This window comes from Bicyclus anynana, chromosome 10 (assembly GCF_947172395.1).
Source record: "Bicyclus anynana chromosome 10, ilBicAnyn1.1, whole genome shotgun sequence".
Lineage (NCBI taxonomy): Eukaryota > Metazoa > Arthropoda > Insecta > Lepidoptera > Nymphalidae > Bicyclus > Bicyclus anynana.
The window spans coordinates 1,183,661-1,209,809 of NC_069092.1; the positions used below are offsets into that span (position 1 = coordinate 1,183,661).

Below are 26,149 nucleotides of genomic sequence, written 5' to 3' on the forward strand. Positions count from 1 at the left end.
TAACTTAACTTACTTATACAGTTAGAACCTTTACCTCATTATCAACCATTCCTGTTGTTTTAGTCGTAGCAGTAAAAAGAGGTTTTCACCAAGCGTAGAGTTTTCCCAAACAAACAACCACGTAGCCTGTAGTAAACCAAGTGTTAGTCTCACATACTACCTATGCTATGTACTGCCTTTCTTGATATGAAGGAGCTCGAAGTAACGGCAGTGCATAGCGCGGCTCGCTGCTCGACGCGCGTTGACCGGAGTTTAGTGTTGTGAAAATGGGGTGCAGGGTTGCTCCGAAGGCGACACGTAAGTTATTTTTGAAAATATTTCGAAAATGACACCATTACTTAACAAAATTTAAAAAAAATTCGTATAATTTTTTTTTAATAAAAAAAAATTTACGTTTTTTTTTAATTTTGTTAAGTAATGGTGGTAAATAAAAAAAATTAAAGTGGGAAAGTCAGGTAACAGACATTATCAGAAAACTGCATTTAAATTTAAAGTTACGCAAAGAAAAAATTAAAAAGCAATTAAATATTGTTTAAATACACAAAATAAGAAATTAAAAGAAAAGTTTTAACATAAGATGCAACAGCCATTGCCATAAAAAATAAATGGAATTGGGCAGGGAATATAATGCAAAAAAAAATATCATGTGTCTCAAACGGTGAAGGAAAAACATCGTGAGGAAACCTGCATGCCAGAGAATTTTCTTAATTCTCTGGGTGTGTGAAGTCTGCCAATCCGTATTGGGCCAGCGTAGTGGTCTATTGACCTAACCCCTCTCATTCTCAGAGGAGACTCGAGCTCATCAGTGAGCCGAAAATGGATTGATATAATGCGAAGGAAGGACACACAGTAGATGGGAAAGAATACAGAAATTAATGCTTGGTGCCCTAAATATAACAAGAGAAGAAAAGGAAAACCTTTAAAACCTTTTATCATTATCATTATCAACCCTCGGATAACTTCTGAGCTCGAGTCTCCTCTCACAATGACAGGAGTTAGGCCAATAGTCCACCACGCTGGTCCAATGAGGATTGGCAGACTTTACACACGTAGAGAATTAAGAAAAATTCTCTGATATGCAGGTTTCGTCACGATGTAGTCCTTTACCATTTGAAACACGTGATATTTAATTTCTTAAAATGCACACAAAGTTAAAGATGCATTCCCCGGATCGGATTCGAACCCACACCCTCCGGAATCGGAGGCAGAGGTCATATCCACAGAGCTACTACTAATAAACCTTAATATATGTCATGTGTTGAACATTGAAAAAACACAGAATCCAATATTTTATTTCAACCCACGTTCAACGTTTAACTTTTTCATAATTACTAGAATTTTTACAGTTACACTCTCGTGCCTAAGTCATTATCATTAACATTATATAATTTAGACAGCCTCCGTGGCGCAGTGCCGAGCATGGTGGATTTACAAGACGGGGGTCCTGGGGTCGATCCCCAGCTGGGCCGATTGAGGTTTTCTTAATTGGTCCAGGTCTGGTGGTGGGAGGCTTTGCCGTGGCTAGTTACTGACAAAGACATACCGCCAAGCGATTTAGCGTTCCGGTACGATGTCGTGTAGAAACCGAAAGGGGTGTGGATTTTCACCCTCCTCCTAACAAGTTTGCCCGCTTCCATTTTAGATTGCATCATTACTTACCATCAAGTGAGATTGTAATCAAGGGCTAACTTGTAAAGAATAAATAAAAAAAACATAAAAAATTAACATTATCACCCTTAACCCACCAAATTGCATTGAACCAGCATGGTGAGTCTTAGCGTCATATTCCCACTATAGGATGGGAGTTTTAAAATAGGCTAATAATGAAGATAGATTACTTAATAAAATTATGCCTAGAATTAAATCAATTAAATGTTTACATTTTTTTACGTAAACGTTTCGGAAATGCGTCCTTTATCGGCATGCGAGCGATAAGACCGCCATCGAAGTATCGGTCAAATGTTCTACACGCAATCACTTTACTAATTCATGGGCTTGTAATTAATGGCATGGGACCGTGAAATCGCGTATACAGTGCAGTTTATACTTGGCTGTAACTGAAAAATTCAAAGGAGTAAATAAATACACATAACCCGAGGAAACCTACATACCTGAGAATTTTCTTAATTCTCTGCGTGTGTGAAGTCTACCAATCCGCATTGAGCCAGCGTGGTGCACTATTTGGCCTAACCTTCTCATTCTGAGAGAAGACTTGTGCTCAGCAGTGAGCCGAATATGGGTTGATGATGATGATGATGAATACACACATCTAGCCCCAAAATAAATGTACACTGTAGCCTGTGTTATGGGAACTAAGATAGCGGATTTTAAGATAATTTACATTTATATACCTACTACGTAGAAATACTTATTTTTTTGAACCATTTAAACAAAAAAAATCAGTTGTGGGAATCGAATCCACGGCCCGTTAAACACGGTAAATGTTTATTTTAATTGAAAAATAATATAATCTATAGCTTACTTTATTCTTACAGTTATACAAATCATGAAATCATAAGACATATTGTATAATAGTTGTAAAGATATTCGCCACTAGCCAATGCCCCACGATTTCACCCGCGTAATTCTCGTTCCCGTGGGAATACGGGGATAAAATATTGCCTGTGTCATTCACAAATGACGTGGCTTTCTATTGGTAAAATAATTTTCAAAATTAATTCAGTAGATTCAGAGATTACCCCCTACAACCTTAGAAACTTTACCTCTTTACCTCTTTATAATATTAGTATAGAAAATTACAATTAATAAAAACTTTCAAGCTAACAATAATAAGAAATAAAATGCTTATACAAATGATGCCTATTAAGAAGTATATATAGTTAGGTATTTATTAGTTGTAAAGCTTTCAACCTAATCTCTTGAAACTAAAGGGCACCACCCTATATCATGAATCCACATATATCCATTTATGTATGTATTTGTTCCAGCGTCCGGTCGCGTCCCGGACAGTCAGGAGCCGCAGGAGCTGGCGGACTACGAGACCGCTTTGGACGCGGCGGGTGAGTCTAGCGCAAGAGCCTGTAAAACCAGACCTTCGCACTTTTATAAAAGCTAAAAGTTCGTTAGCCCACGTATCTACCATGAGTAAGTACGGTAAGCAATCATAGAGCTTAAGCCGTGGGTGTTTGTGAAGGTAATATAGGGTCTGGACTCTTGGTTGCGAGAGTCCAGACCCTATATTATCATAAAGGATAGGATAGAGATAGATAAATATAGGATATCATGAGAAATCATGTCCCCACAGTATATTTAGCTTCCAAAAGTTTTCACAATTCAAAGTCAGTCATTTATCTAAGATACTAAGATAGAACTTGTAAGTGGGATGAAATCCACTCTCCTTTTCGTACCGGAACGCTACGAAACGAATCACTTGGAGGTACGTCTTTGTCGGTAGGGTGGTAACTTGTCACGGCCGAATCCTCCACCGGCCAGACCTGGAGCCTGGGATCGAAGCCAGGACCTCCGCCTTGTAAATCCACCGCGCATAACACTGCGCCTCGGAGGCCATTAATATATATTTTATATTAAAAACAATATTATCGGATGTTTTGGTATTTACAATAAGGGTAAAAGCCGTGATTGCCCAGTGGATATCCGATTACGAAAGGTGTGGGTTCGAATTCGGTCTGGGGCATGCACCTCCAACTTTTCAGCTGTGTGCATTTTAATAAATTAAATATCATGTGTCTCAACGGTGAAGGAAAAATATGAGGAAACCAAACTAGAGAATTTTCTTGATTCTCTGCGTGCGTCTGCACAAATCGCATTGGACCAGCATAGTGGACTAATGGCCTAACCCCTCTCATTCTGAGACTCGAGCTCAGCAGTGAGCTGAATATGGGTTGATGATGACGACGATATTAAGGGTAGCAATGAAGCTAAGACGTGTCTAGCCACTGGGTACATAATCTCTTACAATATCATCCTCCTTAGGAGACTTTCGTTATCAACCCATATTCGGCTCAATGCTGAGCTCGAGTCTACTCTCAGATTGAGAGGGGTTAGGCCAATAGTCCACCACGCTGACCTAATGCGGATTGGCAGACTTCACACACGCAAAGAATTCAGAAAACTCTCAGGTGTATGAGACTTTACCTACTCTTAAACTTTCGCGCCAGCACAGGGTTTCCACCAGGTTAAGCATATGCCAAGAAAAGGTATAAAAAATACCTTGTCTATAAAAATGAGGGACGCTATTATTTGTATGCATATATGAATTGCACCACCCTGGTCATGGTCAATGTTTCCCATTGAAAAGGTCGAAAAGATCTATAAACTAGCAGTGTTAGTACTGAATCCGTAGTGTATGTTTGTTTGTTTACGTCGTCCGTTTGAGCGACTGAACTGTTTGCTGTCGCGGTCAAGGCACTAATAACGCTTGTACTAGTAGATGTACAACCAGGAGCGGCTTTAGGGTAGGGCGCGGTTGGGCGACCGCCCAGGGGCGCCAGGCACCAGGGGCGCCAGATAGATATAAAGGGGCACCGCATTAAGTAGACCGAGGACATCAAGCGAGTTGCAGGGAGCCGAGTGAATTCTAGCAACATAAGCCACTATCTATCACGGAGAAATCCATAGTTCCCGCAGGATCATCCATTTTTGCACGTATGGGTTTCAATGGGAGAGGGGCGCCGTCAAAAACTCGCCCAGGGGCGTTGGTAGTGCTAAAGCCGGCACTGTGTACAACAGTTATATAATAACTATCAATCGTTCTAACAGTTTTCGCCTTCAAAGATTAACAAATCCCTTGATAAAAATCCGAGTATTTATTAACTTTTTGTTCTTTTTTTTTTGACGTTGAAAAAATAATAGAAAAAGAATATTTTTGTATCAAATCATTTATCAAACAGAGGAGAAAAAGCACTGAACATTTCTTATTTTGACAGAGCCGCCACCCACCCAAAGTCGTCCCACCTATCTCTTCTGCTTCTGCCTTTAGGCCTCAGCCATTAAAATCGGTGTGCCTAGTGGGAGTTTTCAATATTTTCATACTGTTTGACGTTGACGTAAACGCAAATTTATATGGAATTGAAACAGTTGTGCAGTAGTGCTAAATGGCGCTGTTTCAATTCCTTAGTAATTCGCGTTTACGTTACATGACAGTAACAGTATCAAACTGCCACTAGGCCCTCGGCTCGAGAACAATGTTTGCCTAGTCAGCTACTGTATTATATTAAATGATTTATTAAATTCAATGATACCAAATAGGAATGTCGTTTCAAAAAATTAATTTTAAATATATCTAATATAAACAGATCCGTCGATAGTAAATAATTGAGAAGATAAATATAAAATAGCTGCATTCAGCAAAACTGTAGTGCATGTAACTGTGTTAGAATCACGTCCGTGTCTATATCTAACGAGATATGCTTAGCTCGTCGTTTTGTTATCAATATACCTATACATGAATCTAATAAATAGTTAACCTTTTGGAAACTAAAGGACTATAAAAAATGTGTCATCGGGGGACCCCTGTCAGAAAAGATTTTTTTTATACAAAATTAAATATAAAATAGCAAATTATAAACTATCATCATCCACTGACATCAGACGTCCACTGCAGGACATATGCCTTTTGTAGGGACTTCCAAACATCACAATTCTGAGCCAACCGCATCCAGCGAATCCCTGCGACTCGCTTGATGTCGTCAGTCCACCTGGTGGGGGGGTCGACCAACATTGCGCTTTCTAGTGCGGGGTCGCCATTCCAACACTTTGGGACCTCAACGGCCATCGGCTCTTCGAACTGTGTGCACCGCCCATTGCCACTTCAGCTTCGCAACTCGTTGAGCTATGTCGGTGACTTTGGTTCTTCTGCTGATCTCCTCATTTCTGATTCAGACATACTCCTAACATAGCTCGTTCTATCGCCCGCTGTGTGACTCTGAGCCTTCTTATGAGGCCCATAGTTAGCGACCAAATCTCAAAACCATAGGTCATCACTGGCAACACGCACTGTTCGAAGACTTTTGTCTTCAGGCAAAAGATGTCGCGAAGTTTCCCGAATGCAGCCCAGCTGAGTTGGATTCGGCGGTTCACCTCTTTCTCGAAATTGGATTTGGATTGAACACAGCTTACTTTTACATATTACATTGAATTTTCTTTCGAATAAAAACCAATAAAAAACTTTCAGGGTTTGTTTCTACGTGAATGTCTTATCTGCTCTCTGCTCTGCTTTCCTAGTATGTATATTGCTTGATGCTTTGGCGTTACGTGACGACTTATGCCAATTCATTCTACTGTAACTTATAAAAGGTCAATGACTGTAACGCATAAAAGAACTTTGTTCCAAAAACAAATTTCATGCAGATGAAGTCACGGGAATCCGCTAGTTATATTATAATAACTCGAAAAGCAGTTCAAAGGGAGTTACAGGAAATTCCGTACAACTTTTATATGTTGTGCCTGTAGCGACATTTTACATTGCATTTTGATCCTCTAAACAACTCCTACAAAATAAAATCGACCTAATTATAGACGTTTTTAAAGTAGTATATTCTACTGAAATTGTACAAAATGATTTTCTTTCTGTAACTTACCGCTAGAGTTCTAGAATGAATGAAGCGCGAAGGAATATAAACTTTAAAATTAGACGAATAAAGTATATTTCAGACTGACAATGCGATGTCCATACTCCACCATAGTTTTGGTATTGCGGGAGTTGAGAACTCATGTTAAGAGCATGCCCCATTAGTGAGTTTCGTTCCGTTGCGACGTTGCAGCGTCGAAGTTGCGTCGTTTTCTATATATATTTTAAAACAAAAAAGTAGTGGACGCCTGGATTTGCGATAAACGAAAATCCGTTTATCGCAAATCGAGCGGGAACCGTGGATTTTTCCTGGTGACCTTTTTTTTGTCAGTAATCTCCTCTATCTACGAGTATAAGTGAAAGTCCTGAAAGAAAAAACTGGTAGATAGATAGCAGACTGGTAGGTAAGTCATACCCCGGACAAACACACAAAAACATTTAAAAAGGCTTGATTGTGTTTTAGTACCGAGTAATTAGCTATAAGAACTTAAGAAAACATAGTTTTTTTTTAAATATTACAGTGTCTGTCTGTTATTTCAAAATATTAATTTCATTTATATGTACCTATTCGTAAGTAGATATTGTACACTGTCTTGTGCAAACGACGTTTCAACGAACGACGGACATTGATCATTTGTTTTGTACGCATTGTTGAGACTGACTGGTTGTATGCATCTTTCTCTTGCACTGCGACGTCTTGCGTCAACGCAACGCAGGTGTGGCTTGCAATGCAATTTAATTGGAAATAAATATTTGACTTGAATTTAACATAGTTTAATAATATTGACAGTATATATTATGACTATTATTTTATTTTATCTGTCACAGTAGATTTGAGTTAATCATGAAATGAATCATAAAATGTTAAATTATATAAGCTATTACATATGTTTTCTTTTTATCTGTTTGCATAATAAATTAGGAATATACATAGTTAAATTTTTCATACACCAAATCATTATGGTAGAAAGTATCAGGGTCTATTTATATTTAAACTATCTTTGTAAACCTGCTTTCTGATGAATAAATAAATTATTATTATTATTATTAATGCGTTGATACATTGCGACGACGCGACGCAACGCACTAATGAACCATCGCCATAAGGGCACTGGCTTTCGATAAACACTTTCGCCGAAAATCTTAACAAAAACATCGTGAAGTTATTCTAACAGCTTTAAACTCTTCCAGGAGATTTGAAGCGGCTTTTTTTTGTTTTTCTTATGAACGTTTAAGTCGAGTGAACTTTTAATTGTGATGAACATCAAACTGGCACTTGACGATGTATGATGACAGTTTTTTAATTGTAGGTATATAAATAAGGAGTATGCTAACAGTCAAGCAATTTTCTAAAATTAATAGGATATCTGCGATCATTACTTTCGGAGCTACAAAGGGCTAGATTTGCGTCACTGCCTCGGATTCCTGATAAACGCCCCATACGAAATGGCACGAACTAATGACGTCGTTGATTCGCTGATCGTTAGATTTGTATGGGCGTAATTTGTGTGTTTATGTTTATAGTTCCTATATTGGAAAATGTCATGTTTAATGTAAGGAAGCTAAAAATGCAATGAATTTTGCAAACATCCAGTCAATTTTTGTTTTTTACATATTAATTAGTTGACCTTATTTACCCAAATGTCTCATAAAAATCAATATATTCAAACGTAGTCATCATCCCCATTACAAACAAATCACTCCAACTAGTCACAAAACAGTCACAGGAAGTATGTTCTACATCCAAGCGCGTAATAGGAAAGTGGACAAAAACGCTTTGCAAGTTGATGGTATGTCATCCACATAAGGATGACACTGATCAAGGCGTACTGTGAAGTGGGATAATGTGATGCATTGCATATCTGCATATCTGGAGGACTTATTAATCACGTATATTGGAGAAGGAATATTCAATTTTGTAGAATTTGTACGTTTAACGCTTACCCTTACAACCTCGAGTACGCCACTGATATAATTATACCTAACCACTGGACCACCAAATTAGTGATTAATAAACTGTTTCTCGAAAGCAAGCCATCAAACAAATGCCATCTAAAACAAAACGCAAAGTCCTACCAAGTCTCGCAATTTCTTCTACCGTAAATAGTTGTGAGATCTATGTTTATTTTGCTTTACTTTATTCCGTCCCTATTTAAGAGACCTTCTGTATTAAGATATTATGTAATTAGCTAACCTAACAACATCTTATTGTGACCTTAACATTATTAAAAATCTTTTATATTTAAAATAACATAGATTGACTTGTAAATATGCCGTTTCTACAATGCCTGCTTCGTTACTGAAAATTCCGGCTTTTTTCCCAACTTCGTTGTGGGTGACAAATATGAAGTTTTCATGGGGGTCAAAATGGTTTTTTTTTAATATTTACAAGTTAGCCTTTGACTTTGACAATGACACCTAATGGTAAGTGATGATGCAATCTATCATCGAAGCGGGCTGACTTGTTAGAAGAAGAATGAAAATCCACACCCATTTCGGTTTCTACGCGACGACACTAAATCTCTTGGCGGTAGGTCTTTGCCGGTAGGGTAGTAACTAGCCACGGCCGAAGCCTCTTACCAGCTAAAGATTTGAATTGCTTTAAGAAAAGTATGGTACGAGCGTGCGGCTTTTTTACTCGACTTGGCGTGGACACTGCCATGCCCCCAGATGAAATAAAATTAAAACACATGTTCCGTCAGTCTGTCCGTGTCGACCATAAATCTCGTGTGCTATGCGGCGCGCACAGTCCCGGGAACAATGCAAAAACACTAATAAGGCCTCACTGCAGATACTCGTTACTACTGTGTGTAGCTCTTTAGGGTTCAGTAATGGAGTTCTGCAAACTTTTTGTGTTTTAAGGTCATTGTCAACTTATTATAAAAACAGGACAGGACCAGCAGGGTTATTATGTAACTCGGTGTACCATTCATGTTCAGTAGCTACATCGTTTTTCATTGTATTTTCGTTTTTGCAATCATCTAACATTGTGTTTTTAAAGAAATGACACAATAATCGCCTTTTTACGTAAAGTAACATTAGTTTTACGTAAAGTAACATTAGATTGAGTGTCGTAATAGCCCAGTGGATATAACCTCTGCCTCCGATTCCTGAGGGTGTGGGTTCGAATCCGGTACGGGGCATGCATCTCCAACTTTCCAGTTGCGTGCATTTTAAGAAATTAAATATCACGCGGTGAAGGAAAACATCGTGAGGAAACCTGCATACCAGAGAATTTCTTAATTCTCTGCGTGTGTGAAGTCTGCCAATCCGCATTGGGCCAGCGTGGTGGACTATTGGCCTAACCCCTCTCATTCTGAGAGGAGACTCGAGCTCAGCAGTGAGCCGTATATGGGTTGATAACGTAACATTAGTTTAGTAGTGGTAATAGCAGGTAGTAACATTATTTCAACAAAAAAAAATGATATTTACGTTATTTTGTTGAAATATTCAAGTTAGACGATTGTTAAAACAAAACATCATTGCCATTTGATGTAAAATGGCGTAGTCAAAGTAATTTCATAGAAATAACTATACTAGTTGATCACAAAAACGAAAATCCGACGAAAATCGTTGTTTGAATGGTACACTGAGATACTTAATAAGGTCGCAGACCTAACTCTTTAAAGAATGAAGGTGGGTCTATCCATATCCCCCATATGGAATCACCACCACGCTGTCCCAATGTGGGTTGGCGGGTCTAGGGTTAGAATGATTGACTCTTTATCACTGTCACTCGTTATTTATTTAAGTCATTTAGTAAAATAATAGTGACGCTACCGAAGGCTTAAAATGATCTCTCGTCACAGGGTGTCACTACCAAGTCCTCAACTCCGAGGTGAGAATTAGTACAGAAAGGAGAGAAACCCAGTCTCCATTCAAACTCGGGCCGAATAAATTCACACGATACAAAGAGCTGAAATTGGCCATATCACACTAATGTTATAAAGGCGATAGTTTGTGTGTAAGTGTGTAAGTATGTTTGTTCCTCTTTTACGCTGCCGCTACTGAAGCGATTTGGCTGATATTTGGAATGGAAATATATATTACTCTAGATTAACATATAGGCTACTTTTCATTCCTGAATCCATAGTTCCAGCGGGATTTGTGAAAAACTGAATTCCACGCGGACGAAGCCGAAGGCGTCCGCTAGTTATAACATAAATGAAGATCTCAAAACACAAATTTACGTTGGCTAAATGACTTGTTAAAAATTTCCTTCGTACGTCTTTATCGGTAGGGCGGTAACTAGTCCACCACGGTCGAAGCCTCCCACCAGCCAGACCTGGACCAATTAAGAAAACCTCAATCGACCCTGCGGGGAATCGAACCCAAGACCCCCGTCTTGTTAATCCACCGCACATACCACTGCGCCACGGAGGCCGTCAACCTGCCAACTTTGTCTCACCAAATCTTTTTTAATCAAAACTATATATATCTCTCAATAAGTAAAAAGTTTATATTTAACTCCTTCCCATTTATATCGGATTAAATAAATTGTGTAAATGGATTATGTGAAATAATATAAATTATGTAAAAAATAAATATTACTGAGCTTAGGAGTGACGTATTGAAATTGAATAGTTGAGTCTATTTCGTGCCTCTTTTCAGATTAAATTGCTTTTGGAGGCTTTAATTTTTAAGGCTGTTGCTAATGCCACAGACCTTCAAAATAATTCGATTACGTATATGACTGGAATCGTTTATTGCGAATTTTTCAAATTTATCGGTTTTTTGTTCTTATATATTAGTTATTTAGTAGTTACCATTGAGCAAGGTTAAATCTCGCGAAAATCGACACCAGTTAATCAAGGGATAAGTACTTTATTGTAAAATATGTCACTTGATAATTTCACGTTAAAGTGAGGAAGGAGAAAATTACTTGGACAGAAATACATGGCAAAAAGAAATAATTTTAATTGAAATAAAAATATCGTAATTTACAGAAATATAAAAGGGTCACCTCTTTTCTTTTGTAAACAAACTTCAGTTACTGAAGGGTTCTTCAGTAACTGAAGTTTGTTTTTGTATTTACGTATTTTGCACGATTATTTTCAACGTTTTAAGATACTAGCGGACGCCCGCGACTTCGAACGCGTGGAATTTAGTTTTTCACAAATCCCTCGAGAAACCATGGATGTTTTCAGGATAAAAAGTAGCCTACGTGTTAACCCAGAGTAAAATCTATTTCCATTCCAAATTTCAGCCAAATCGCTTCAGTAGTAGCGGCGTTAAAGAGTAACAAACATCCAAACATACATCCAAACATCCATACAAACTTTCGCGTTTATAGCATAGTTTTAAAAGTTTGTTAATAAATCATTAAAAAAAGCACGAAATATAATCTAATTCAAGAATATTTAAAATTTCAACCCCTATAGTGGTGGACGAAGTTGCGGGCGTCCGCTAGTCATAATATAAAACCGATTTGCAAGCACCAAAGTCAAGGGCAAAATCAACTTATTATATAAAATCACCGAACATCAATAACTTTGGAAGGCAGTGGTAACGATTTGTTTATCATTAGGATTATTTCTATAATATAATATTATACAAACACTTGAATCGGACGTTATGTCTGTTTGCATCGCTGTTATAATCATTGTTGTGTGGATGCGACATCGTTATTCGTTAGTCGGAGTGGTATTTACTAGACGCAGGTCCTGGGTTCGATTCCCGGCTGGGCCGATTGAGATTTTCATAATTGAACCGTTTCACAGCTTCTAATTAAAACACGTCTCTATTTATTATCCGTATTTTGGACATATCACACGCCGTGGTAACGACAATTACACAATAAAGCCTCAATAGCTCAACGGTAAGAGCGGTTGGACTCATCACCGAGGGGTGGTGGTTCAATCCTCACTGTTGGTCTATTGTCGTACCCACTAGCACAGTCTTTCCCGACTTGTTGGAGGGGAATTGGAATATTGGTCATATTATAAAAAATATGGCAAATATTCATTAAAAAAAAAATATTGTGGTGGGAAATGTAGAAGGCAAACGACCACAAGGTAGATCTCCAACCCGATGGTCGGATCTTCTCAAGGAAACAGGAGCTCGCACCTTTTACAGTGCCGTCCAAATGGCCAGTGACCGTACTCGATGGAGGAATTTTAGCATTGTATACCAAAAGATGACTCGGCAAGGTGGTCACGATCCTCAGTCATGAGGGATCGACTGGAGCGAGAGATGGTTCAAGAATGGCCTTCCGCCGTTTGTGTTTCCTGCTTATAATTTAAACACCTTCAACCGCATTAATGCTTTCTATCAGGCTTAATTGTAATTAAACGAGAGCCTATTTATAGAGTTTGAACGCGCTCATCTCGGTAATTTCTGGTCCGATTTGAAAAATTCTTCCAGTGTTAGATAACCTATTTATCGAGGAAGGCAATAGATTATATACTATCCCTGTATTCCTACGGGAACGGAAACCACGCGAGTAAAACCGAGCGGCGTCAGCTAGTCCTTTATATAAAAAGCATTACATAATAGATACTTATTTATATGTATAGTACTTACGTCACAATCACCTGGATAGCCAGATCACATTAATTATTGTTAATTGGTAGGTTTTGCTAAACACCGGCCGCGAATGTAAATATTATAATTTCATCGGTATTGTCTGTTAATCACCCCCCCCCCCCCTCCCCCCTTCTTACTTGTGATAACTAAACTACGATCTCATACAGCTGGGCTTCTTCGTGCTTGCGGTGATTTCATAATTATTAATAAATTAGTGGGCGCCAATCGTGGGTGAAAATCAATGTCAACTTTCAACCCCTATTTCATTCCCTTCTATATTTTATTATAGTCCACTAACCATTTTACAGAAATATAACTCAGAAATATACTTTGCAATTGCACGTTGTAGAGTCAACATCTCCTGAGGATGCTCCGGTTTCGGGGTGAAACGTACGTAGAGAGTATTTTGTCGGACCTGGGTGACGTTGTCGCATGGGTTCGCCGAATTTTCGCGGATGATAGCAAAATAAATAAATCATTATATAATGAACGATTTATATAAAAAAAAAACTTTAACCCCTTTTTAACTCTTTAGTGGTAGAATGAAAGCCGCGTACTTCTCCTTCCCGTGTATGATATTAGTTAAGTATAGATAAATAGACCAATAGAGGGTTAATCTCCTTGAAGTTATTAAAGTAGTACACCAATAGCAAATACTATTGGTGTACTGAAAGCCTGCGATAGCGAGACAAACATCATTCTGAAACCTCAGGTTGAAAGCTGTAGTAGGACGGCTGAGGCACATAAGTAATGTATGCCTGCCTTACTGAAATGAGGTATGTCTGGCCATCGCAGACTATGTCTATAGCGTATTAACTGTTTTACCATAGCTGACAATTGTGTGGCGATGTGGTCTGACCACAGAGTAATGGTATGACGTCATGCATTGTTTTCCGTTTTAAAGGTTATTAGGCAAACGACTGATTTATTGAACCAAATAAGCGTTAAGTACAATAAACAATGATATTTTCTGCAAATCATGACAATCTGTGTGACGCGATTGTGTTCACAGATCTGTCAATATACCTACCATGGTTTAAGAAGATAATCAAAGAGCTAGGCGTTATTTTGGGGTGGGTATTTACTGGCAGACTTGTCTTGCACCTTTTCCACCTATCCTGTATTACCCTAAATTACTAGGAGTGTCTGAAGCACCATAGCTCCCGAATGAATGAAGCGATTTCAATTTAGTTTTTTTTGGTGACTTATGAGCAAAGTGTTCTTGAACATGTTTGATGATCGGTTGAGCCGTTTAAAACTCGTGGGGGTGAAATTGGGGAAGAATAGCTGAATGTCTGCAAATATACTCGAGTGGGAGCTCCAATGAAAACGCATTGAAAAAGAATATTGATGACTTGATCGAGAGTGTAATAGGGATGATAACAGTTTTTTAAATTATATATAAATTAAGAGTATACTAATAGTAAAGCAATTTTGTAAAAGGAACAGGGTATCTGCGATCATTACTTTCGGAGCTACAGGGATTTAAAGAGTCAGTTTTGCGGCGCTGCCGCGGATCCTTGAAAAACGCCCCATACAAAATGGCTCGAACTAATGACGTCATAGGCAATGTAATGATCGTTAGATTTGTATGTGCGTTCAAACAAAATTACTAATATCTTTGTTATTTGTACGTTTATGTTTGTAGTTCATCTATTAAAAAATGTCACATTTAATGCAAGGAAGCTAAAACTGTATGAATTTTCATCTAATTACGATAAAATAATTTTAATAGATTTTGAAATTTTATAATCTCATTTATTTTGCAAATATCAAGACAATCTTTGTTTTTTAAGTATAAATTAGTTAACATTGACCCTATTTACCCGAATGTATCATAAAAATCAACCTAGTCATCATCCCCATTAATAGTTTCATGACATTCGGAGATTTTCAAAATTTTCAATTTCATGTTATTAGTTATTATTGTTTTGTCCAGGTTATGGCCGCTTCAGTCGCAGCGCGCTGGGAGCCTGTGCGTGCGCCTTCTTCACGACGGGCGTGCAGAACTGCGTGATGTCGTATGTACTGCCCGCTGCCAAGTGCGAGCTGCGGCTGACCACCTACCAGGCTGGCTTGATCAATATGGCGTTCATGAGCGGTGAGTTGAGCACGAGTCTCCACTCAGAAAGAGAGTGGAAGAAGAGGAAGATGAAGATATACTTCATTGCACACAAAAATACATAAATATAAAAATACATTAAAAATCAATAATTTAAACTAATATTACTTATTGCTATAAGCAATCTTTGCCAGGCAACCCCTGACGAGAGGACTTGTGAAAAGAGTGCTTAGGTTAATAATCCACCATGTTGGCCCAATGTTGATTGGCAAACTTCAAACACCTAAAGAATTGAGAAAATTCTCAGGTATGCAGATTGACCTTTACATTAACAACAAAATGCAAAAATCGTGACGATTTTTCTTTTGTTTGAGACACTTGATATTTAATTTCATAAAGTGCTCTTAAAAGTTAGAGGTACACGCCCGGTCTAGATTTGAATCTACGTCCTCCAAATCAATGGCAGAGGTTATATCCACTGGGCTATCACGACTTCATTAACTTCCACCGCTACATCAAAGTCTTAAGTGGCATCTCGACACCACAGAATATGCTGGACACAAAATCGTGAGGAAACCTTAGTTTTCTTAATTCTCTGCGTGTGCCAAGCCACACTGGGCCAGCGTGGTGGACTATTGGCCTAACCCCTCTCACTCTGAGGGGAGACTCGAGCTCAGCAGTGAGCCGAATATGGGTTGATAACAATAAACAACAGCAACAGATAGTACAAGACGGTGGAGCTGATAAGGCTTACTTATTCAAGAAATAATTTAAAATATAATTTAAGCTTTATCTTGGTGGTTTAAAGTCATTCGTCATCAGTCATCAGTCAGTCATTAATAGGTAATTAAAGATCAAATGAAAGTTATAGGTTTCTAATAGCTTTCCTTATCCTACTTCTGACAAGTGTCCACAAAGCCAACAACCGCGCCACGTGTGGTCGAGGAATTACGGTCGCAGCTCATTAGAACCACCCGGGACCCGCGCCGCCTCGCCTCGATTGGTTAGGATGGGCATGCGCCCACTACATCAACTCTGTACCATCCGGTCTTGCCTGCGAGGTGTCCACACGCGGACTGTAGACCACTCAATGATATATCGCTGTTGGCATACCTTGCCTCGCGTGAAATACTACTCGTTGACTACGCGAGGTTCACTGTTGAGAATGCGTCGTCTACCCGTGGTCCACGGTCCACCTGTCGACTACAAGTGTACACCTAGCGACGAGGCGGTGCGTATTGGGTCCCGTGTGGGATTAATGAGCTACGAGCTTTACACGCCGACGCCTGTTTGCGATCCGTGATGCAATAACAATTAACCGTTTAACGGAATCAGCTCAAACAGCTAATTGCTTTGATGTCGATCGATTCGCGACCATAGACAAAAGCCGGCAAGGTAACCGTCAACATCATCAGGACCATAAATAATTTGTTGGTTTTCATTAAAAATGGAAACCGACTTTTGCAGTTTGAATGCAATTTCACTTGATTAGAAATGAATTGTCAATTGATTAAATTGCCAAGTAATAGTCTTGTGTTAATACTAGGTTAAAGGCTGTACAAATAATTAATATGTGTGAATTGATTATTGTAAATTACAATGTTAGGTGTTTTGTATATAGCTGTAAAGCGGAATTTTATGTTTATTTCAATAAGATCTGACTTTAACCTGATTTCCCATGAAATAAATTTTGATTGTATGATTAAACATGAATCACTGCAGACAAGTTTGACTATTAAAAAATCTTGTAAATTTGTAATTTCTTGAAATAAGATATTTTATATTCGGAAGAGTATCGTTGTTTCTCCTGCTTCTTCTCTTGCTTTGACTCTACAGCTGAGGGACATTTGAGTGCCCAAGCAACCGGTGGTCAGGGCTCCAGAGTGAGGAACCTTCCCTGAATCACTGCCTTCTGAATCCGACTCTAATATTACAGTTCAAAATACAGGTCATTATCCTATCAGAACACATCAGGCTGTCAATTACAGGTGGAGTGGCAAGTGCGTTCTTCTGGGGCATCGTGGCGGACGTCTTCGGAAGGAGGAACATCCTCAGCATGACGCTGCTGGTGGACTCCGCCATCCTGCTGGCGCAGAGCACCGTCACCGACTACCGGCTGCTGTTAGCCGCCAGGTCCATCAACGGGTTCCTTATCGGTAAGGCCTGGGCCTACAGCCAAGTGGCACGTCGATTTTCTTTCTACAAACGTTAACGCTTCGAAACTAACAAAATGTATGGGAACAGCCCCCCTAACCAAGTGGCACGTCGATTCTCTTTCTACAAACGCTAGTGCTTCGAAAACTAAAATAGTCATGTATGGGAATGACATTTGCTATCGACAGGTCACGTGATCAAGATCTGTCATTCCTATATATTTTTCTGGTTTTCGAAGCGTTAGCGATCGTAGAAAGAAAATCGACGTGCCACTTGGCTAGGGGGGCTGATTCGATCGAAAACTTGATCACGTGATCTGTCGATAGCAAATGTCATTCCTATACATTTTTGAATTTTCGAAGCGTTTGCGATCGTAGAAAGAGAATCGACCTGCCACTTGACTACCGACCTTGTTTTTAAGTCCTTTCTTTTTCAGCCTTTTGTGATAAATAAAAATGCTTAATAGCCACGTAATTTTAAATTTTAAGGTGCCCCTTCTACGTTGGTATTTACGTATCTGTCAGACCTGGTCGGAGTGAAGAGGCGACAGTTTTACCTAGACATTACTGGTGGAAGTTTTGTGGCTGCATGGCTTATTTTACCAGGTAAGAGAGACGAATATATTAGCAATCCATGGATTCACCGTGCGGGTGCCGGGTCCATCGCGTGGTATGGAGAAAAACTCCGCGCAAAGTCCAGGACTTGTGAGCTGGATGTAGGGTTAAGGAATTCCTTGACGATCGATCAACACTCCCCTTCTCCGCTAGTGTTGTTCTCCCTGCCTAGCCAAATTTGGCAAGATTCTATTAGAACAGCTTTGGATACCCGTTCTAATAGAGAACTTGCTGCAGCTCTAGAGAGGTCAAGGTCTTTAAGCAAGTTATGCAGAGATTTTGCTGGTAATCCTCTCGCACCTACTTCTACGGCGTACAGACTAACTACACAGCCAATTACAGTAGATTATTAAACACGTAAGGTAAACCTATTGGTCACTACATCAAAGTCACTCAGCGCGCGATTGAACAAGCTATACTCGAAGTATGTCTGGGTGATTGAATCAGAAATGAGGAAATCTGCAGAAGAACCATATTCACCGCCATAACTCAGTGAATCGTAAAGTTGATGTGGGTGTAGAGCAAATAGTTCGAAGAGCCGATCGACATTGCGGTCCCAAGTTGCTGGAATGGAAACTCTGCATCAGAATTCAGGGTCATTCCACGTCAAATCGACCAATAGTTGGACTCGACCCCTTTCGATTTGGATAAATTTTGGTCAGAAGTTTTCTTTTATCCTATAACGAAGTTCTGCCGAAGAAAAAAAATTAAAAAATTTTTTTTCAAAAGTTATGCAAAATCCAAAATTTCACTATTTTCCATATTTTTTAAATTTATGTTTTAAAAATCTCGAAAACTATTGCAATTAAAAAAATCGATTATGGTAAACTTCAAAGGGGATACTTGGGGCTATTAAAAAAAAAAATTTCCAAAAAAAAATTTTGAAAAATCTCCAATTTGTGAAATTTTGAATTTTTGAAAATTGTCAAAATAGACCGTCGACAATAAATTTTTGGCTCAAATTTTTTTGTGTACTACCTTGTACCAATCTTAAAAGATCCTGAAATTTTTGGAACTGTGTTTTTTGTTTTTTCAAAAATATGAATTTTTGAAATTTGTTAAAAAAAAAATTTCTTAAATTTTTTTTTTTAATCAGTTTGGCGAATCGCGTAATTTTAATATTTTGAAATTTCATTTAGTGGCATAATGATGAGAAAAAATTGACGACCAAATTCAAACACCTGATGAGCTATTCCAATGGGCAAAAGAAAATGTTCACGGAATCAATTATGACTTTGTTTCAAATGAGCAGATTCAGCGTACTCAAAAAAAACTTAACCAGAGATTTAAAAATGCTCTGCCAGTACAAGGAATCCGAAATTGTCATGCCGCTATTCCCATTTCAAGTGATGTGATGAGAGTAAAAACCTCATCCTCATCTGAGGAAGAAAAGGATTTCCGGTTAAAAAATACAGATATCTACGAGTTCGTTGAAGAACCAGATATTAAAAGCAGGTAAAAATCTGAAATTTCTGTGTTAGTACTTTATCTATTTTAAGTTTGGATTTAAAGATTTAAGTCATATTAACATTTTTCAGGTTAAGAAAAAGAAAAGGAGCAACAACAGTAACTGAAGAATTGAAGAAAAAAAAATTTCGTAACAGAATGTCAAGTAAACTTACACGTAAAAAGCCCTATTAAATAAATTAATAACCAATAATAAACAAATATCATTAATGTTTTTTTCCTCATCATTATGCCACTAAATGAAATTTCAACTGTTCAAAATATCAAAATTACGCGGTTCGCCAAACTGATTAAAAAAAAAAAATTTAAGAAAAAATTTTTTTTTAACAAATTTCAAAAATTCATATTTTTGAAAAAACAAAAAACACAGTTCCAAAAATTTCAGGATCTTTTAAGATTGGTACAAGGTAGTACACAAAAAAATTTGAGCCAAAAAATTATTGTCGACGGTCAATTTTGACAATTTTCAAAAATTCAAAATTTCACAAATTGGAGATTTTTCAAAATTTTTTTTTGAATTTTTTTTTTTTTAATAGCCCCAAGTATCCCCTTTGAAGTTTACCATAAGCGATTTTTTTAATTGCAATAGTTTTCGAGATTTTTAAAACATAAATTTAAAAAATATGGAAAATAGTGAAATTTTGGATTTTGCATAACTTTTGAAAAAAAAAAATTTTATTTTTTTTCTTCGGCAGAACTTCGTTATAGGATAAAAGAAAACTTCTGACCAAAATTTATCCAAATCGAAAGGGGTCGAGTCCAACTATTGGTCGATTTGACGTGGAATGACCCTTCAGTGTTTGTCGACCTTCCACTAGGGGATTGACGAAATCAAACCGGGAGTCGCTAGATATAGGTGGATAGAACCATAAGAGATCTATGTCCATCAGTGGACGTCCATCGCTTGACAATGATTATAGTTGTAAAATATTCTACAGGTTAGCCTTTAAGGCTACTGGACTTTATTATTAACATCAGATATCGATAGTTACAGGGTCGCAAATCATCACTTGAACCCCGCCAGCTCTGGACAGCATGGTGGATCTAATAAACTCCAATTCCCTATTCCATAAAAAATGTGCTTTTAAAGAAAATGTACTACGTATTTAGTAGAATATGTATTACGTATTTATCTTATTTTTTCTGTTTTCAGCAATCGCATGGCTTGTTATACCTTTAAAGCTATCTGGATTCACTACAATCCTGCCAATTTACTCCTGGAGGTTATATCTAGCTCTCGGGAGCGTGCCCGGCTTTGTTGCTGGTATTTGGGTCCTCTTCCTCCCAGAGAGTCCCAGGCTGCTCTCTGACACCAACCGGAGTGATAAGGCTATGAAGATCATATCATACATCAATCAGTGTAATAGAGGATCGGGGGCAGAATTTAAGGTTTAATTTTAAATATTTAATTAGTGCTTTGTTAAGACTTTTGTAAATAAACGTTTTTAACCACGTCAAGTTAAATTTGTTATGTACTTTCTGGCAAGAGAGGAGGGGTGGAGAAAGGGCGCAGAGATGCTCCATTGTATTATAGGCAGGCGGGTGAATGATGAATGGGAGCGGCCACGAACTAACGATGTCAAAAGACAATCCTTTCCCTTTCCCGAAGTAAAGTTCACATCGGTAAAGGAAAGGACGGTCGGTGAATGTAGGAGGTTTTAGTCCGTAGGACGCCGTGTATCGGTGAAGTCTGACATCGTCATTCAGGCTACCTGGATTTAATTCAGGAAAATTTCCTTCTACAATAAAAGAAAAAAAAACCTTTCTCAGAGTTAGCAGAAAGAACCAGCCCGTCCATCGTCCAAGTAAACTTTTAAACGACATATATAAATTGATATTTTGAGCTTACAATCCTTCATTACATTTTAGATCAAGAAGCTCATACAAGACAACATTTTCATGACAAAAACAGTCAGCGGCGAGCAAAGTCGGACGAAGGCGTTGTTCATGGGAGTGTTGAGAGATCTCAAAATTTTCGTTTCAAAGATGTACGCGATGAAATCCAGTTTGATACTGTTTGTTTTCTTCGCAAATATGGCCGCGTGAGTATGATTTACTTTTGGAATTTTTTCATCTACTTATTGATCGATTTTATTGCATAGGGAGGGAAAGGAATATCTTTGCGATCCCGTGCTATTCATCTTATGACTGAGCGGAAATCTCAAAGCAAAATCCGAGACTTGTGATCAGAAAGGGTCCCCTTGACGATGCGAGTCAACACTCCCCTTCACCGCTCATTTTGTTTTTGCTACCCGGTCAGACTGGACAGTCTCTTTATAAAGCAGCTCGGAATACACGTTCAAATATATAACTTGCAGTTCTTGTCAGGTCTTTAACAGGTTAGCCGGAGATTTTGCTGGTATGCCAGTAACTAATAACTAGTTTGTCAAATGCGAAAGTTATGATATTTATAACGATATTTTCAGTGGATTCGGCTTAAACCTCTGGATACCAGAACTTCTCCTCCGTATGCAGGGGAAAGGCTGTTCCGCCAACGCAACTTTACCAGAGCCTGCTCAACTGTTTAACGCAAGTAACATCGCATGGGAAGACATGCCTAAGATCTACAACGTTCGTCTCCGGGATGAAGTTGAAAATGTCACTACTACCACATTGAACCCCCATGATGTTGAGAAATGTGACGAAACTATTGAAGATTCCGTAAGTTTTTCTGATTTTAAATTAATTAAATAATGTACCTAGTAGAAAATAATTTTGAAATATGGGTAATTATATACGTAATAACACAAGCTGGAGAATTTCGTTTTTTTTTGAAGATTTATTAGCAAACACCAAAAACTTTGGAGATTACTATGTTACAGAAAACAACAGGTTTCAGTAATTAGATATTTAATAAATAAAGTACAATTAATCAAAAATAATATGATAGCAAATTACTCGCTAATAAAATTAAAATTTTAAGAGAGAGATAGTTACGTATTTGTACCTTTTGCCGTGGAGACCCTTGGGCCATGGAGTATCAGTGCCAAAAAATTTTACTTAATCATTTCACCGCGGCTAGTTACCTCGACTGGTGACAGAAGGGCTGGCTCATTTTGCGCAAAAGATCAGCCTGGCTGTCCAGCGCGGAAATGCAGCCAGTATTCTTGCCACCATTCCACGTGGGCATGATTTGTATAGTTATTAGGATAAATTAGCTTAAGTTCCTTATTGTATTCTTTCTCAATAAAAAAAAATTAAAATTAAAAGTGAGCTCGATTGCAACCCTATGTACTAGTATATGGATTGTTCATGTACACTCGTATTCTTTTGTAGAAAAGTGAATCATCTCCTGTGATCATTAAATTGAAGTAATTTGTTAATTCTTTTGCTTTTCAGATATTTACATCTGGACTGGTAGTGGGAGCTTGCTGTGTTATAGGCAACGCTGCATGCGCTCTCGTATCAGCCCGTGGCGCAAACGGCGTGCGTCGCGCGGCAGCTCTTTGTGCGTTGGCTTGCGCACTGGCTTGCGTTTGTCTTGCCGCGTGCGTTTGCGCTTGTGCGGCATCCACGCATCTTGCGGTTGCAGCTGCAGCAGCTATGAACGCGGCGTCATTGAATGGGAACGTCCTGCTTATAAGGCTGCTGTTGCATTCTTTGCCTGCTAAGTTGGGGTAAGCTTCATCATCATCATTATCAACCCATATTCGGCTCACTGTTGAGCTCGAGTCTCCTCTCAGAATGAGAGGGGTTAGGCCAATAGTCCACCACGCTGACCCAATGCGGATTGACAAAGTTCACACACGCAGAGAATTGAGAAAATTCTCTGGTATGCAGGTTTCCTCACAATGTTTTCCTTCACGTGATGTTTAATTTCTTAAAATACACACAACTGAAAAGTTGGGGTAAGCTTAGAATTATGGATATACATACTACAACTCTTTGTATGTATGATTTATGACGATTGTAATGATGATGAGAGAGCCGTGATAGCCTAGTGGATATGACCTCTGCCTCCGATTCCGGAGGCTACCACGCTACCACGCTACTATTGGCCTAACCCCTCTCATTCTGAGAGGAAACTCGATCTCAGCAGTGAGCTGAATATGAGTTGATAACGACGAATGACGAATGAACATAAATTTAACAACGATGAATAAAAGATTGTCTTATATAATTATTAAGCATAAGCAATTGCAAATTTACTTTAAAAATAAGGCCAAGACTTAATTTACTTTTGAATAAAATAACTTGAAATGTCGAGAGCTTCAACCTTAAGTTTAAGCTGTTGGTGACATTACTGGTTGTATTCTCTGCAATATTTTGTATGTTTTACTGCAATGTTTTATTTTATCTTCTATATCTATATCTATTCTAAACTTTTAATAAAACTGGTCAAATTCTATATATTAATTCACCACAATTTGAGATTTTACTTATACCATTTGTAACACCAAACGTTACCGTGGCATAACGTACTACTATCGCCATCTACAACTTATAATAAAACTGTAACAGATACATTTTGTACATTCTGTACATTGAAGATATTTTGAAATTTTTTGTCGGGGGGTATTATATTCAAATAAAATAAGAATTCAAATAAAATTTTTGCTCGGTTTGAGACAATTATATGGAAAAGGTTATAGGATACTTTTTATTGCGAAAATAAAATAAGAAGGGGGTGACATAGGGGTTGAAAGTTTGTATGGAAAGTCCTTCATTTTTAGAGTAATAGTTTTAAAATTTTGTTCGTAAATCATAAAAAAATACGAAATATATTATGATTAAAGATTTTTTAAAATTCAACCCCTAAAGTGGTGAAATAGGGCTTGAAAGTTTACATTGATTTCCACGCATATGAAGTCGCGAAGAGCCGTGATAGCCCAGTGAATATGACCTCTGCCTCCGATTCCGGAGAGTGTGGGTTCGAATCCGGTCCGGGGCATGCATCTCCAACTTTTCAGTTGTGTGCATTTTAAGAAATTAAATATCACGTGTCTCAATCGGTGAAGGAAAACATCGTGAGGAAACCTGCATACCAGAGAATTATCTTAATTCTCTGCGTGTGTGAAGTCTGCCAATCCGCATTGGGCCAGCGTGGTGGACTATTGGCCTAACCCCTCTCATTCTGAGAGGAGACTCGAGCTCAGCAGTGAGCCGAATATGGGTTGGGTTGATGATGAAGTCGCGGGCGTCCGCTAGTAATTAATATTTGTTGTTTAACTTCCAGAAGCCTAGGCGTGTGTTGGGGCGCCTGGTGGGGCAGAGCTGGTGGAGTTGCTTCCAACTTGGCTGTCGGAGTCTTGCTGGACTACTCCTGCCCGGCGCCTTTCATATCCGTCGCTGTTTTATTAGCTCGTAAGTAAAGACGACCTCCGTGGCGCAGTGGTATACGCGGTGGATTTACAAGACGGAGGTCCTGGGTTCGATCCCCGGCTGGGCCGATTGAGATTTTCTTAATTGATCCAGGTCTGGCTGGTGGGAGGCTTCGACCGTGGCTAGTTACCACCCTACCGGCAAAGATGTACCGCCAAGCGATTTAGCGTTCCGGTACGATGTCGTGTAGAAACCGAAAAGCGGTGTGTATTTTCATCCTCCTCCTAACAAGTTAGCCCGCTTCCATCTTAGACTGCATCATCACTTACCATCAGGTGAGATTGTAGTCAAGGGCTAACTTGTAAAGAATAAAAAAAATCACGTTACTCACGTAATTTTAAACCTAAGATTTTTGTTATCAAATACATTTAATATTGTGTTATTTTTGCAGTGTCAATCGGTGCCATCATGATGATAAAACTAGAAAAAGTAATAGTCATAGAAAACAACAAGACTGAAATAGACAATTCTGAGAAGAATACCTTAGATAGATACCTCTCAACTCATATGTAGGAAATAATTCTAAGAAGGAAACGTTGGACAGATACGAGTACATTTCTAAATATAAATATTTCTAAAAAAGTAGGAAATAATTCTAAAAAAAATACCTTTTTAGACAGATACGTATATATCTCAACTCATATTATGTAGGAAATAATTTTAAATACAAAGTTATGAAGTGCCTAAATAAATACTAAAAATATATATAATTTTTAGATTTTATATTTATATCTCTGTAACAAACTTAATATATAAGTTTAACTCAGCTATTAAATAGCATTCTATGGTATTGTATTTCGTTTCATATATATTTTTGAGATATATCACCTATTTTAATATAGTTTGACTTTTGAATGTATGTTTGTCTTTTAGATCAGGCGCTGTTTATTTGGATATACTGTAAGATGAACAGCGTTTGATAGTAGTTAGTTGACAGTCAGCGCAATGGTGATAAGATTTTCTATTTTCGGAAGAAAGTTTGGTTACAGACGTGTTGTGTGTGTGTGAAACTAAAGGACCGTCAGCAAAGCAGTAACATGTTTACAAATTATTATCATTTCTATCGGCCATATTCAATAACATGGATAAGGCTGCCTGTCCACCAGAGCGCAGCAAGTAAGCGTAGCGGAGAAACGGACTAATGCGGAGCGGAGTTGCGTACTGTGTCTGTCCACTGGAAAGGAGCGAGGCTGCGGAGCGAAGTGAGAAAGTAATGCGAAACCGAGTTGCAGACGTGATTCCCCGCTCCGTTTTCCCGCTCCGCTTATCGGTTTTATATAAATTTTTAAACCAGCTCGCAAGTCAAGGAGCTTAGATTGTGTGCAATCCTATTGGATAATATTTCTCCGTTCCTTTACACACAAATACAAATATGTAGAATAACTATAAGTAGAAACAGAAAGAAAAGTGCCATTATGGCTCACTACATTTAAAACTGATTCATACTATTGTAAA

General features: G+C 38.3%; 1 protein-coding gene across 1 annotated transcript; it reads left to right on the top strand.

Moving 5' to 3' along the window:
* Positions 1 to 159: 159 nt before the first annotated feature.
* LOC112047929 (synaptic vesicle glycoprotein 2B) lies at positions 160 to 25,593 on the top strand. Its single transcript, XM_024085238.2, has 11 exons — positions 160 to 297; positions 2,949 to 3,020; positions 15,015 to 15,176; positions 17,126 to 17,293; positions 17,780 to 17,896; positions 20,526 to 20,761; positions 21,242 to 21,414; positions 21,799 to 22,033; positions 22,712 to 22,989; positions 24,549 to 24,676; positions 25,086 to 25,593. Exons 1-11 carry the CDS (start codon positions 267 to 269, stop codon positions 25,205 to 25,207), a joined length of 1,722 nt encoding a protein of 573 aa, XP_023941006.1. The 5' UTR covers positions 160 to 266; the 3' UTR covers positions 25,208 to 25,593.
* The last annotated feature ends 556 nt before the right edge of the window (positions 25,594 to 26,149 follow it).